The sequence below is a fragment of the Lepisosteus platostomus genome, chromosome 14, assembly GCF_059453375.1.
Source record: "Lepisosteus platostomus isolate fLepPlt1 chromosome 14, fLepPlt1.hap1, whole genome shotgun sequence".
NCBI lineage: Eukaryota > Metazoa > Chordata > Actinopteri > Semionotiformes > Lepisosteidae > Lepisosteus > Lepisosteus platostomus.
Window position 1 is genome coordinate 5,711,603 of NC_142624.1, and position 14,847 is coordinate 5,726,449.

A 14,847-nucleotide genomic window follows, 5' to 3' on the forward strand; every position below is an offset into this window, starting at 1 on the left:
CAGCTCTCAGTGGGGAGGAGAGCAGAGTGATGAAGCCAATTCATAGATGGGGATTATTAGGAGGCCATGATTGGTAAGGGCCAATGGGAAATTTGGCCAGGACGCTGGGGTTACACCCCCTACTCTTTTCGAGAAACGCCCTGGCATTTTTAATGACCACAGAGAGTCAGGAACTCGGTTTTACGTCTCATCCTAAGGTTCTCATATCGAACGTCTTTTGGTTGTGTGATCTGTGCCTGAAATCTGCTTTCTTCAGCTCATACTGTAAATGTTCTACCTGAGACTGTGATGACCAATGCTGAATACCGTGTTCTCTTAAGGACTGGTGTTTATTATAGGCCGGGTCTTGTTTTCCTATGGGAAAAATCATCCATCCATTACACCAGTCAACCACAGGGCAGACAGACACACCAGGGTCAATCTTCCCAGAAGCCATTTAACCTAACAGTATGTCTTTGAACTGTAGGAGGAAAGAAGAGCACCCAGAGGTAGAACTGAGCACAGAGATAGCAGCCCAGGAATTGAACCCCAGCACTGTGAGACTGCTAACCACTGCACCGAAGTGCATCCCTTAAATACAGTATGTCTGTATAAGAACTTTAAAATAAGAACTGTTGATCAATGCCAATGTAGTAAATGAATAGTATAAATGAATACACTTGTACAGTGTCAAGACTTAGAGCCGTGAGTGTCTCTTTCTTATCATTATACAAAAAACATTCAGCATCAGAAGACTAAAAGTTCCTCTTTTATTTATTTATTCCCTTAAATAAACGTCCTTGTCTAATGCAACTGACATTTTTTGCGTGAGCTGAAGGCTTGATATAACACAACCGCGTGTGACGTATTTTCGAAATAAGTATGCCATCAAAACGCTTTGACTGGATAGCCAAAGCACAATGTCCGTCCATCCAATGTCAAATTTATTTGTGATTATTTGTGATTTATTCACGGGTTTTTTGTATCTGATAAGCAAAAAGGTGCGAGGCGAGACAGGCAAAAGTGTATTGTTGGATCTTTCTTGATGAGCACCCATTACGTTGAAACCATTTTAAAACACTCAATGGGCCTTCGGAAAGACTCGGAAAGGTTCGGAAACACTCGAGCGTGCCTCCTGGGTCTCGTCTCCGGTTCCTAACACAGCCCTTCCGTTTCCGGTGTGCGGCTCCGCCCCCGCGCGCAGGCGCCTGGAGTGCGCAGTCTCGGGATCCTACACCGCGTGGAGGGTCTCTGCAGAAGCCCGTGGTGGAGGAGCGTGCCGATCCTAAGTAAAGGAAAAATCCACGTTTAGAGGCTGGAAAACGTCCATAGATGATCGAAGATGTTGGTGCTGTTCGAGACCGCCGCTGGCTATGCAATTTTTAAGGTAAGGAAAAATAAATGGGTGGGGGCTTCAGTAATTTGAACTAAGGAGAGCAAAGGGACCATCTTGTGCTACCGTGTGCGTGTCCTTTTTGCCCGCGTTGCCGATATGTTCATTCAAATAAAAGTGTTTTAAGAGAAATTAAAATGATCTGGGCATGAATGGTGGTACGCGGTGATCTTGGTGTGCGAAATTGTCTACGAAAAGGTGTAGGGGAAGAAGTTTGGAGTGCGGGCCCGTCGCTCTCTGCTACCACGTTGCGTGCAGACTGGCCACATGGGTTACATGTAACTTGGCATTAGGTCGAGGACTTTAACTTTCATGCTTTCCAAATCTGATTGCTCGATCTTGCAGAAATCGGAATGAAAACAGCCTGCTGAGACGAGTAGAGAGAGAATCTGAAAATCGCAGCTAATAAACCTTTTTTTGAAAGGTTTCAGAATTCTGGGCGCATGAAAGAAACGATCGTCCACTTTTTATATATATTTAGCGAAACGCTAAACAGTTTCAGAAAAGTATCGTTAGATGGTTAGAGGTGTATTGCATTGGAACAACTTTTGGCTCGGCGTGTTTGATCTCAATATGATCTCTAACGCAGGGCACGATTTCACGTTGTGTTTTTTTCTTGTTAAACTTTGCTAATGCAACAAGAAAAAGACGTTAATTCCAGGGTGAAAAGTATGAGGGAAAATGTAGTTCTGCATTTACACAAAATGTTGCAAAGCAGGTAAAGAGACGTTCGTTCTGTTGGCTTGACGGGAAATAGGTGCAGCTACATTGGGGAACTTTATTGAACGCTCAGTGGGAGTGGGAGTTGATATATCTGTCTTGATGGAATGGTCGAAGTCAAAATCGTTTAATAAGAAAATGTCGAATAAGACAACGGGTAAGGATAAGCAGTGTAGCCCAAGATTTGTTTAAAAATGAGTTAATCCATAGTGAGTCGGCAGGCGACTCTTTTTAGTGTTTCTAACCCCTTAAACTTTTTTTTTCAGGTTCTCAATGAGAAGAAACTCCAGGAGGTGGACAAATTGTGGGAAGAATTCCAGACTCCAGAAAGAGCAAATAAAATGTAAATACATTTTCATTTTGTGGTTTTTCTAAAAACGTTTAAAGGCTTTTCTTTTACTTTGTTAGGTATGTTACCAACCTCTAGGATTGAAATAAACCCTTCTGTATAAATCTTCAACTTCCCAGAAACTAGACTAAGCTTTTATTTAAGTGGGGAAACCTACAGTATGCATACTTTGGACGGAATTGTATAAAACAAGTCATTTTATTTAATCTGATTGACAGTGTACTGTGTTAGGCTGGTGACGATTCCTGTACAGGTTAAACAGTCGACTCTGGATATGTGTCATTTTATAAAGTGTTTTGAAGTCAGTTCATTTTTTCAGATTGTTTGATCTGAATTTAATCTTTCTTTTGCCAGAGTGAAACTCAAACACTTTGAAAAATTCCAGGACACCACAGAAGCACTGGCAGGTACAATGTTTTTTGGAGTTCAATTTAAGAATTTAGAGGTATTCCTGTGCCTGTACATGAACATACAAAAAAAGGTTCTTATTCAGTTAGTTTAATACACAGATATTGTCATATCCTTAGTTAGCTCACCACTAACTTTTATAGTTATGTACTGTGAGAGCTGTTGATAACCAGTACTCAAGCAAAAAACCTGTAAAAAAGAAAAATGTAGTTGTGCCTACATGGTAGTTTTTACTTCTGACTCTGCTGTCGATGATGCATTCTGTGTTGCCTGAGTGAAAAACAAATGAGGTCAATTTTCAGTTTTCGTCACTACCACTGAGACAGCAGTGCAGCAGGGGAATTGATCGCATTCGGGAGATAAACATTGCCTGCTGGCGTTTGTGGGCCACGGGCTTCTCCCTCTGCTCCTTGGTGGTTTGTTTTGGCCATTGCTGGTCTGCCCGCCACGCCTAACGCTGTCCAAATCTCTCGCTAGCTGCCACCGCGTTGGTGGAGGGCAAGATCGGGAAGAGCCTGAAGAAGGTCCTGAAGAGGGTTGTGGCGAAGGAAGCCCACGAGCAGCTGGCCATCAGCGATGCCAAACTGGGCGGCGTGATCAAAGTACGACCGCGGCCCTCTGGGCCTTTGCGTAAAGATGACCGGTTGACGTTTTGAAGGTTCCGCGTTTGCGAATGCGGAGGCCCCTTTTTTTGTGTGTTTGGTTTCCAGTGGCTTAATGATCCCAAGAATTCTGTCAGCCTGTAAAAAAGATTCCCCCCAGATCACGCGGCTAGGGAGGTGATTCCCAGCTCCTGTGATTGCCATGTGTCAAGGACTTTTTCCTGCTGTCAATCAAGCAGTTCAGGGTAGCTCTGACACCAGAAAAGAAACCTTAGCTGCGCCTTTTCACTGGTTGAGAACCCGCAGGCATTGATAGTTGTGTGCATTCTTAAATATTAAGAAGGAAATCACAGAAAACCTCGTGTTGCTTCTTTGATTTCCTTCCTCAATTAAAAACACAGAACCCTCAGTGCTCCCAGCAGCCATCGGTGTCAGGCTCTTGTAAGGTTGGCAAGGGTGTTAGATCTTGTGGAGATCGCTTAAACTCGGATGTCTGCCAGGTGTGCTGCACCTACATCATTAACACAAATATACCAGTAGTGAGGGGATGAATTACTTTTTACAGGTTGTTGCACTTGAAGCAGTGGGGTAGGAGTGCATTGGTTGGCTTCCCTGTGCCAAAAATTGACTTCAGTTTCTTTTGTTGGTAGTAGACAATATAAAGTGTCGGTATGATTTAAAGTTTACATCTTATTCTTGGTGTCTGTATTGGATCAAAGTACTTTGGAGATGCGTTGTGAGACAGTTTGATAGGGTGTATTGGGGTGGTGGGGGTGTTAGATGGCAGCATAGAGGTAAAACAGGATGGCCTCCTGGTGTGTGTGTGTACCAAGATCCCACTCCGCCCCCCACAGGACAAGCTGAACCTGAGCTGCGTGCACAGCCCAGCCGTGGCGGAGCTCATGAGGGGGATCCGGAACCAGATGGAGGGGCTGATCACCGGCCTGCCCCCCAGGGAGATGAGTGCCATGGCCTTGGGGCTGGCTCACAGGTGGGTGGAGCTCCCCAGGACAGAGGGGGATAGGGTGGGGGCGCAAATCAAACCCTTTCTGGCTGAGTGGGGCTGCGCTGTCAATGATTACATTCTGCTGGCTGAAATGCTTCGTGAAGAATCTCGTCAGAATTCGTCACTACCACTGAGACGGCAAGCCTCGGATCGCATGGGTAATGCAGAGTTGTACAGAGTTGTCATTCTGCAGTGTTAGGTTTTTCATATTAAACGTCATGATGTGACCTGCCTAATTCCAGAATTCCAGAATCGGTTGTCAGTCTTGGAAGAGGTTTGTCGCCGGTGGTTCTGTGCTCAGATTGTCTTGTGGTTGTTTTTTTTCCCCCAGCCTGTCCCGGTACAAGCTGAAGTTCAGCCCAGATAAAGTGGATACCATGATCGTCCAAGCTATCTGTAAGTAACATTTAAGATATAAAAAATGTTTGTAAAGTACCATAGGTTCAACTGTTCTCCCGCAATTTCTGTATTTTACGTAGGTTCCTGACTGCATATATATAAATGTGCTTTGCTTTAAAGATCTCATTGGTAATCCTCCAATTTTAAGAACATGGGATGTTACAAATAAGAGGAGGCTGTATAAAAAAGGTGCCTCCTGTTCTTAGTTTTAAAATCACTTCCCCTTTGTTTTCATTTGTGCCCTCAACATTTCCCTGCTGATTCTGACCAGACTTTGGCAATGCCTTTTAGGGTTTTTAATAATTGAATCGGGTCTTTTTGTAGCTTTCTATTTTCGGGATTAAAGAGGTTTTTAGTGTGTCAGTGTTGTATTTCAGCGAATATTCCTAGCTAATATGACCTAGCTAATATTCTAATAGTTTTTAGTCATGTCTTTTGAAACCAGTATGTTCCAGAGCTCATCTTTGTTACTAAATTGCTTTAGAAAACCACATTGAATCCAGGGGAGGTGTGACCTCGAGCACTGGTTTGGAGAATGGAGATGAAAGCTGATATTTTGGATGTACATTTGGATTTGTTTGATACACCCGTTCAAACGGTTCTTCTCGAGACCCGACTTTTGTTCTCTTAATTCAAACAGCTCTGCTTGATGATTTGGACAAGGAGCTGAACAATTACATCATGCGATGCAGAGAGTGGTACGGCTGGCACTTCCCTGAACTGGGAAAAATCATCACGGATAACCTGGCGTACTGTAAGGCTATCCGAAAAATAGGTAGGTCACGCGGGACTTGTCCGACGGTGTCAATGGTTTGACATTAGGAATGTGGAAAATACTTAGATGTGCAGCGATTAATGTTCTGTGCAGCAATTTAAAAACAAAAAGCAATGAGCACTGTTGATCATCCCTTACTATTTTAACAGGTAGTTAAAAGCAAAAAGAAAAAATTTGCCCCGAAAAGAAAATAGTGATGTGTATCATTATAAAGCTAAAGCTGAAGCATATTGAAATTAACCGGTATTTTTATGGCCAGTTTTTAAAACGGTCAGGGTGAATATTTGTAACGACTGGTGCAGTTTACTTCATCTACCTCCCACATTTGCAAAGTGCATGGGTTAAGGGTTTTACCTCATTTGTGAGGAATAATGTTTTTTTCTCTGGCAATAACAGAAAAGTTTTCCGTGTCTTCCTTTCACACTAGCTGCCTGTCAGGCTTGTCTTCTGTTCTACTGTTGTACAGAAAAGGCAATCTGAGTTGTTTGTAGCTTCCTCTGTACGTTACAGAGCAACAAGTGATCTTGGCAGAAGCAAAGAGGGAGTTACAGTATGTGCTGAAGCAGTTATGTCTCAGTGCTTTGCCCAGTTACCCAACTAATAGAGCATCTGAAGGCTGCAACATAGATATCTTAAGTCCTTGTTACAGTCGGGTTCTTATAACTTACATGTAGTGTACGTGCTTGGTTTCAGGAGCTCGCACGAATGTGGCGAGCACAGATCTTTCCGATATCCTGCCAGAAGAGGTGGAGGGCGAAGTGAAAACGGCTGCCGAGATCTCCATGGGCACTGAGGTTTCCGAAGAAGACATCGCCAACATCTCACACTTGTGTGACCAGGTATGCATAACGGAATAGATGGGAAACATATAGCGATGGGTCAGGCAAGGTACTTTTTTGATTCAGATGGTTATAACGGAGGTTATGAAAGGTTTTAGGTGGTGTGTAAAGAAGCATCTTGCTCTAACCTCAACTCCTCTTAGCCTCTGGTGTTGTTGGGTTGCTAGGGGTGGTGGTATATATGGTAAATCCAAATACTGCAGTGATCTATCTGTATCTGTTTTCAGTGATCATATGGGACAGCAGTGATGAGGAAGACTTAAAGTCATCTCCCTGAATTACCTGTGTAGGCTTTTAAGTCACTACCTCTTCTGAGCTGTAACATGATCATTTATTGCATTTCACATGAGCTTTTTAAAGCTTGCTTTCAGCTTGATCCCCAAGCAGATATTGCAATCATTTGGTTTTTTTGGGGGGTGTTATGAAATGTACTGCGGCCGTTTTAGAGTGCTTGGAGCCGTGACTATGAAGGAATGGTGTTTTCCCTTAGGTCATCGAGATCTCGGAGTACCGAGCGCAGCTGTATGACTACCTGAAGAACAGAATGATGGCCATAGCGCCCAATCTCACTATCATGGTGGGAGAGCTCGTGGGGGCGAGACTTATCTCGCACGCCGGTGAGTTTGCACAGCAGCAACAGGCTCCAATTTGCAGGCAAGGCTTCGTAGTTCTTTTCAAGAGCTGAAGTGGAGGCCATCTCACATGTAATTGCTTTACGCAGTTGGGTGACTGTTGCGTGCGTAATATAGGCAAGTAGTATGTACTGTAGTGTTTTTTAAAAGATATCTAGCCTAGATGTATAAAGTTTACAGATGTGTAGAAAACGGTGTTTTATATATGGAAATAACACTGCAGTTCAGAATATCACCTAAATTTGATCAAAGAGAACAGCGGTGATGATGATGACCTATTGTCACTTCCCTGAATCACAAATGTGGGTTTTAAGTCACTACCTCATCTGAGCTGTTCCCTTATCCTCTCCTGAAAACTTGCTAGTAGGTCTCTTTTTGTGCAATTTTAAAGTGTTCACAGAGATCTTTCCGCTGAAGTGATGAAATTTTAAAACCGGTTCTGTGGGTTACAATTGCAGTGGTGGTTCTAAGTACTTCATCCACCAGAGCTTGATCTAGGAACGAGGGAATTTTATAAAGAAAGGTGCGTCTTCGCAAAAACCTGACACCCCTATAATTTAAATATAAGTTCAGTTGAGATTGAGATTTTTATATTCTAAATGGTGGATTTGCAAGCCATAGTTACTACATTTTAACATTTAGTATTTTTTTTCCCCCCAAAGAATCCCAAAGTTCTTCACATCCACCACTGAACTGCAACACCTACTTAGGGAGATTGTGCAAGTCCAGAGTGGACTTGAGACAGGATGTCAGGGTTAACACCCCTACAACGTCTGAACAATGCCATGGGATCTTTAACTATGAATATGAAGTGGTCAGCATTTTGGTTTTGGTTCTGACCCAGTGGGAAGAGTGCCAATGATTGATCAACACCAGCTTTCGCTACCTGCTTTCTTTAGAGATCACTAATGGAGGTGTAGATGAGGCTCAGCCTTGCTTAGCTTCTTAACATCTAGGCTGTTATTGGACTGCAAGGTGGCAACACTTCTGCATTGTAAGTGTGACGATGCTGATAAATCACTTAATTGTAAAATGTCTGTGTTCTCCTTACAGGATCTCTGTTAAATTTAGCTAAACACCCAGCCTCCACGGTTCAGATCCTCGGAGCGGAGAAAGCTCTGTTCAGGGCTTTGAAGACCAGGCGGGACACCCCTAAGTATGGACTGATCTACCATGCATCATTAGTAGGACAGACTACACCAAAGAACAAGGGCAAGGTGAGATTGTGGCGAGTGGGAGAACCAGTTCTGCATGAGCAAATCTGTCAGTAGCCTGACAGTCTGGTGAAGCTGGGAGCTGAATGTTGGGCTTGTTCTCTCTGCAGATCTCCAGGATGCTGGCGGCCAAAGCCGCTCTGGCAATTCGATACGATGCCCTAGGAGAGGACACCAATGTAGAGATGGGAACTGAAAACCGAGCCAAGCTGGAGGCCAGGTTACGACATCTAGAGGACCGAGGAGTAAGTATGAGTTAGACCTCGGATAGTTGTGATTGATTTAAGGTTCCTCTTTTACTGAAGTAATACAGTTCAAGCTACAAGTCTATAATTTGAGTGCAAGGAGATGCAAAGAGATCCGTGTGCCTTCCATAACAGGAGTGATTGGGATACAGTGTTTCAGGATGCATTTGAGAACCAGGGGAAAGCAGCTTTGAGCGGCTAACCAAATCTGAACCGTTCCTCGTAAAGAGAAGTTTTTGTAAAATTCTAGCACGCAGCGTTTTGGGTTATGGATTTTTTCATTTGTATTGATCAACTGTGATTTATCAATACGATCAATTGATTCATATTAACCGAGAGTGCCCCTTGAGGCCTTATCAGGTATTAGACATTTAACCGGGTTGGCTTGACAATGGGATAGTAGACCTTTCAAGAAAATTCTGTGGGAAGTCCAGAGTGAAAGAACCTGACTAGGCACCCCAAATTAATTCTAAAATAATAATAATAGCTTACACTTATATAGTGCTTCTCTGGACACTCCACTCAAAGCACTCTACAGGTAATGGGGAATCCCACTACCACCACCAATGTGCAGCCCCACCTGGATGATGCAACAGCCTATTAGCGGGGAGGGGAAGAGAAGTAATGAAGCCAATTCATAGATGGGGATTATTAGGAGGCCGTGATTGGTAAGGGCCAATGGGACATTTGGCTAAACCCCTGTTCTTTTCGAGAAACTCCCTGGGATTTTTAATGACCATAGAGAGTCAGGACCTCGGTTTTACATCTAATCTGAAAGAAGGTGCCCGTTTGCAGTATACAATACTTGCCCTGGCTAAGTTACAGTTCAGGCTTTTGTAATTTAGCCTTTCCTCATTTCCCAACGTTATGAGCCGCTGAGGCATGTTTGGATCCCTTTCTTGCGGTGCAAAGTTCCCTCCCTCTTTTGAAGCTCTGTGGGTTAAAAAAAGGTCTCGCTCGTGCCAAAGTGTTCTGTATAGACCAAGATCGGTACAGTGTTCCCTTTGTCTCTCCCCAGATCAGAAAAATAAGTGGCACAGGAAAGGCCTTGGCAAGGGCGGAGAAGTACCAGCACAAGAGGTGAGCTTTCCTGTGCTCCCTCATCCATCTGTAAACACCTCATGCCAAGTTCATGTTCCCCCCCACCCCCACCCCCTCTGCTGTCTTTATAGTCCACATCAGTCCTTTTAGCCAAAACGTAACCTGCTTTGACTTTGTAACACTTTGAAGTGTTTTGAAGACGTTGGAAGTGTCTGTTTTCTTGGATGTTGGCCTGTTTTTCCACAAATGTGGCAGTAGAAATTCAAGTGAATCCCCCCCCCCCCCAATCCTCTGTTTTTGTGAAACTGGGGTAAAGGGAATGGGTTGATTTAAGACTTTACAGGCTGTGGGCACTTACAATTTAGACCAATCCCAGATTGGACCTAACTTTAGAGGAAAGGGGGGGTTTGTGTAGCGTCGGTTGTCTTCCTTAGGAACAAAGCACACCCTTCTGAAAAGCTTGGATCTTGATGTGTTGCTGTGAAAATGTCTTGGCAGTGAGGTTAAGTTCTACGACCCCTCCGGCGACTCCACTCTGCCCTCCGTCTCAAAGAAAAGGAAATTTGAGGAAGAGGAGGAAGAAGAGGCTGGAGAAGTCAAAGCGAAGAAAGCTAAAGAAAGCGTGTTAGAAGGTCAGTACATGGATTTGTAAGAATTTTTCCCCTATCCTTGATAAATTCTGGAGTATTGCCTCATGAACAGATTCTCCATTGTATTATTGTATGCCTTTGATTTAAGACCATACCATATACATTAAAATGTACAGTTTCCGTTAAAAGTGGCATTTTATTGCATGCCTTGCCAGTCTTAGTCCTTGTCACTCGGCTGATTTATTAATCAAATCTTTCATGAGCCAGAAGTGAACCTCACAGAAGTCGTAACGATGATAATGACGCGTGCATAATTGCTTCTTTGACACAAGCAGTCAATGGAATTGACTAGCTGACTGTTAAAGCTGTAGTGCAAAAGTCTCACCAGCCTGAGTCCAGGCTCTAAACTGAGGCATTGATGGTTGTGTTTTGTGCGAAACAGAGGCAGCGGAGACCGAAGTGAGTGAACCGCCCAAGAAGAAGAAGAAAAAGGAGAAGAAGAAGCAGCAGCAGCAGGAGGAGGAGGAGGCAGCAGAGGAAGAGCCTTCCACCAGCATGGCCGTTGAAGAGGTAGGGGCCTGGGGTGACCAGACGTCCAGTTACGCCTGCGGTCTGGGGAGTTGGGTTGAAAAGACAGAGACTGTGATTTTTAGTTAACCTGCCATTGTGGCTGAAACATTAGTTTCTCTGGTGTGCATCTTTTTCACTCATAAATCTTGAGTCTATGAAGTTCCGAGTGTTTTGAGTCATCCAGGTCTCCAGTATCATTCAAAGAGTTACCAACCAGACAAGTCCTTTCTGCCTTTCGGCCTGTTTGGTGGTATGATTTGACAGCGCATTGGCACGGTTCAGATTTATTTGGAGACTGTAACCAGACTAGAACCAAAGCCACTTTATTTTTTTGTTGTTGTTTTGAATTTGTGTTTTGAATGGATAGCTTGGTAGATAAAAAATGCTGAAGGAGGGGAAAAAACATTTGGAGGGTTTATGAAACTTGAAACTGAGATTGGTGAGATTTGGTGGGCTAACTTAAACCTTTCCCCATTTGTTTAGAAGACAGAAAAGAAGAAGAAGAAAAAGAAGAAAGTCAAGGAGGAAGAGGAAGACTGATAAACTGCACATTTATTTTTTAATCTTTTTTTTTTCCTTTATTGTGAAACTGCAAGTACTGTACAAGCTTTTTTTGACTCACGGATGGTGTGCAGGAAAGAACATTGACAAAGAGTAATGCACAGTGATTTTCCCCATCCAGTAATTCATTCTTGTTTTTACGCGTGTACGGAGACCAAAATCTGGAAATGTTACTCCGCGTAAAAAAAAAGCAGCTTACTCTTCAGTTCATGAATCAAATCTGACACAAGAGTAAGGATGTTTCCATGATGGAATAAGCAGTATAGCCACCGTGCTTTAGAAAGATTGGTGGTAACAATCCGGAGTGTGCAGCTAGCAGGGTCTGGAGGATTTGTGCAGGCTGGCTGTGTGTCAGTGGCCTCAGGTTGGCTGATCTGCCAGTGATTTATCATTCTCCTGTACGTGTAGGGTGTTAACAGTGAGAACCGTCTTCTGTTTTAGGCCTCATCTGTTATAGGCTTGCAGTTCTAAAACAGTTGGGTATCTGAGGAGTGCACGTCTTGGCAGATACCTGTGAAGTTCTTGATCTGCCACTAGCTGTTGTCCCCAAGTTAAATTCCTGCAGTGAAGTGCAATTTGTGATTTGTAAAAAAAGGCCCTAAAGAGGAGAATGTAAAATGTTCCCAGATCTTTTTGCATTTCTTTAATGCATTAAATATTTTACAATATTTGTGATCCAGTGCTTATTTTTCTTCCTTATGGTGTAAAATGTATTGTTGCAAAGTTAGTTACTCCTCTGTAATCTTGCCTTTGTCAAAAAACAGATGACACCAGGCTTGCAGACTGTCAGAAGAAAGTCTTGATTAGTCAAGAGGCTGGTCTGCATGTGTCATATGTGGAAATGATAAAGATGCAGTCAACACTTCCTTAATAAGTATCTGTTGGTCAGATCTGACATTGAGCAAGAGCTTGTAAATTATATATAAAAATGTACATGCTGTATTCCCGCAAATATTCTTGCAGCTGAAGTGTGAAAAACATTCAATGGGCTAATCCATATTGGGTAGGTATTGTAAAAAATAGGCAAGTCACATTTTATGAAGAGAGGTTGTTGCTCGTCCTCACCTGTGACCTGAACTGGAGCACATAGCCACTAGCACCTGTGGAGCAGAGCTGATTTAATACATAATGGAAGCCTCTTCAAGGAACTTCAGCTGTTGCAAATGTGTACCTTGTGTGTCTGCATCACTGAACGAGTACATTAAATGGACGAGTACCGAGATATCCTGGACATCTTTTTTTTTTTATTAATTATAGCAGTAGTCATTTTCCACTTGCAAACCTTTTTGATAGTCTACAAAATCCACAAATGTATTTGGAAGGCACTTGCTGTAGGTCTGATGTCGCTCAAGTAATTTTGTCCAATATGCAAAATTTCATGTTTTACAGAATACATGATGGGACAAAGTTATTAGAGTAAATATTTGAAGCCATACCCATTTGATCATTTGAAATTGATCTTTGTGGTAATAGCTCATATGGCCTTATAGTCAATCACATCACTTTCAATTGGAAGAGTTGCTCTGCAGAAAACAACTGTAGTTACAGTTAAGGGTTTTATTGCTATTCTGAACTGTCTTTCTCTCTGACCTTGTGATAGGCTGGTCTCCTCTCCAGGTGTAGGGTAGTGTGGTCTTAGACCTTCCTTCTGCTGGATTCTTCTGGGATAAACTGGTTTGCCATGGCCTTCATCATGATTAGCATTTTATTTTTCTGACAATGAATGGATTATTAATTTGTACCAGACACATTAAGGGTCCCTTTTTTAAAAAAAACCAAAAGGCTTAGATTTAACTTTGATTTGGGCTTCACCCCATTTAGACTCTGTCTCCTTTCTTTATATCTTGAGAAAGTCCAATTAAGGACAAATAATCCAGTGACTGTTGTCGCATGCATGACCTCCATTGAGCCCCTGATATCACCCACATCTGAGACTGAAGTCACACTGCTGCTCTGTGAAATCATAGATTTCTCCCACAAGCTAATGCCTATAGATATTAATCTTTTTGTCCCTTGATGAAGGAAAACTTGAGCAGCAAAACCATTTTGGATGTCACTGTTTAAAATGGAATGATGAACGTGATAAGAACAGTCACTTTACGCTTACATATCCCATCTAAAAACAATTCTGTACATCTGTCAGGTTACAGATGCCAGACTGTGATTAATACTTATTTCCTCTTCAGCTGCAACTGTATTACAGGCCTGTACTGATGGTCTGACTGCTACATCTCCAATCACTTTAAAAGTGCACAGAACAAGGCAGATTACAAAATCTGACACGGGTCAAAGACACATCAGTGTATTGTCGGTCCCCAAAGTGCTATCACCAGTAAATCCCTTATCACATCTTCCCTTATTTCTATAAATGTCTTTCTATACATATCAATTGAGAACCTGTACTTGTTTATCAACGAGGGTTTCTAGTTAAAGATCTCTCTCCAAAACATGTGCTGTGAACACACAGTTATGACCAAAGGAGTATTCTGATCAGCTATGAAACCAGATAATCTTGGTTGTTTTTCCAATTGTGCACTGCCTCTTGGCACATCCTAGCCTTAAAGACATAGTCCAGAGACACAAAACAAGTCTCTCTGAGCAGAGGCCTTTGTCCAATGAGCTACTCAAGCAGCTCCACAGGAGACATTTCAGCTTGATTTTTTTATCGAAGTCCCATTTTCCTGTTTTTTCTTATGTAAATTGGACATTCGAGTTTATCTCTCACCAGTGTGGAGTGGCTAACTTTGAACGAGATAGAGGTCTCTTGACTTTTTGATTCACAGGATGCTGGCCTGTTGGTCTTTCCTAATTGCTTGACTAATTTCCTCAGCTGAAGAAGTATGTGTTTATTTACCACGTAGTGAGCTCTTTAAGCAATAAACTGCATCATACAGAGGGCAGCAATGTTGTTACCTTGAAGCTTAACATCATCAGATCTCGGTAATTACGCAAGGCTGGTCCTGGTCAGGACTAGGATGGAAGACCTCTGATGAAACTTGTGTTGCTGCTGTAAGTGATGCTGGTGGCTCTCTTCCCTGCATATGAGAATTTCTAATCCGATCACCCAGTGGGTTGACTGTGATGTTTGAAGTGCCACTCTATGGGTGAGATGATAAGCTGAGGCCCTGACTACTTGGTAATTAAAGCCAACGGCTCTGTTCATAAGGGTAGGAGTGTCAACCCCACTGTTCTGGATGAATGCCATCCTGCCTTGCTGTCAGGCCTTTCTACAGTTAATGCCATGAAAAGCAGCTTCTAATTTCTCCATTTAACCTGCTCTGTAATGGGCTTACTTGCTCAAAATGGCTACCACCCATTACCTGGTGATGAATGAAGTGGGCTCCCTTCAATAGTTAAAGGTCCTTTGTGATAAAAGCTCTATATAAAGTCAAGGCATTATTATTAAATGCAGTCTGCTTATCAGCTGTGTCTAACTGCATTCAATTTTATTTTTGTGTATAGTTTCCAAGTCAACCCCAAACAGTTTTCTTTCCTCTTGAAAGGACTGGTCTTTCACAGAAATG

General features: G+C 42.7%; 1 protein-coding gene and 2 non-coding genes across 3 annotated transcripts; all 3 read left to right on the forward strand.

Moving 5' to 3' along the window:
• Positions 1-1,183: 1,183 nt before the first annotated feature.
• Positions 1,184-11,991, forward strand: nop58 (NOP58 ribonucleoprotein homolog (yeast)). Its single transcript, XM_088606713.1, has 15 exons — positions 1,184-1,366; positions 2,359-2,435; positions 2,796-2,848; positions 3,327-3,451; positions 4,306-4,442; positions 4,789-4,853; positions 5,497-5,631; positions 6,325-6,470; positions 6,961-7,087; positions 8,156-8,319; positions 8,427-8,561; positions 9,580-9,641; positions 10,101-10,234; positions 10,635-10,762; positions 11,246-11,991. Exons 1-15 carry the CDS (start codon positions 1,322-1,324, stop codon positions 11,300-11,302), a joined length of 1,590 nt encoding a protein of 529 aa, XP_088462839.1. The 5' UTR covers positions 1,184-1,321; the 3' UTR covers positions 11,303-11,991.
• On the forward strand, positions 3,088-3,182 carry LOC148648779 (small nucleolar RNA SNORD70). Its single transcript, XR_015926615.1, has one exon. It is a non-coding gene; the product is annotated as a small nucleolar RNA SNORD70 (small nucleolar RNA).
• On the forward strand, positions 7,356-7,439 carry LOC148648780 (small nucleolar RNA SNORD11B). The gene has a single exon (XR_015926617.1). It is a non-coding gene; the product is annotated as a small nucleolar RNA SNORD11B (small nucleolar RNA).
• Positions 11,992-14,847: the final 2,856 nt, after the last annotated feature.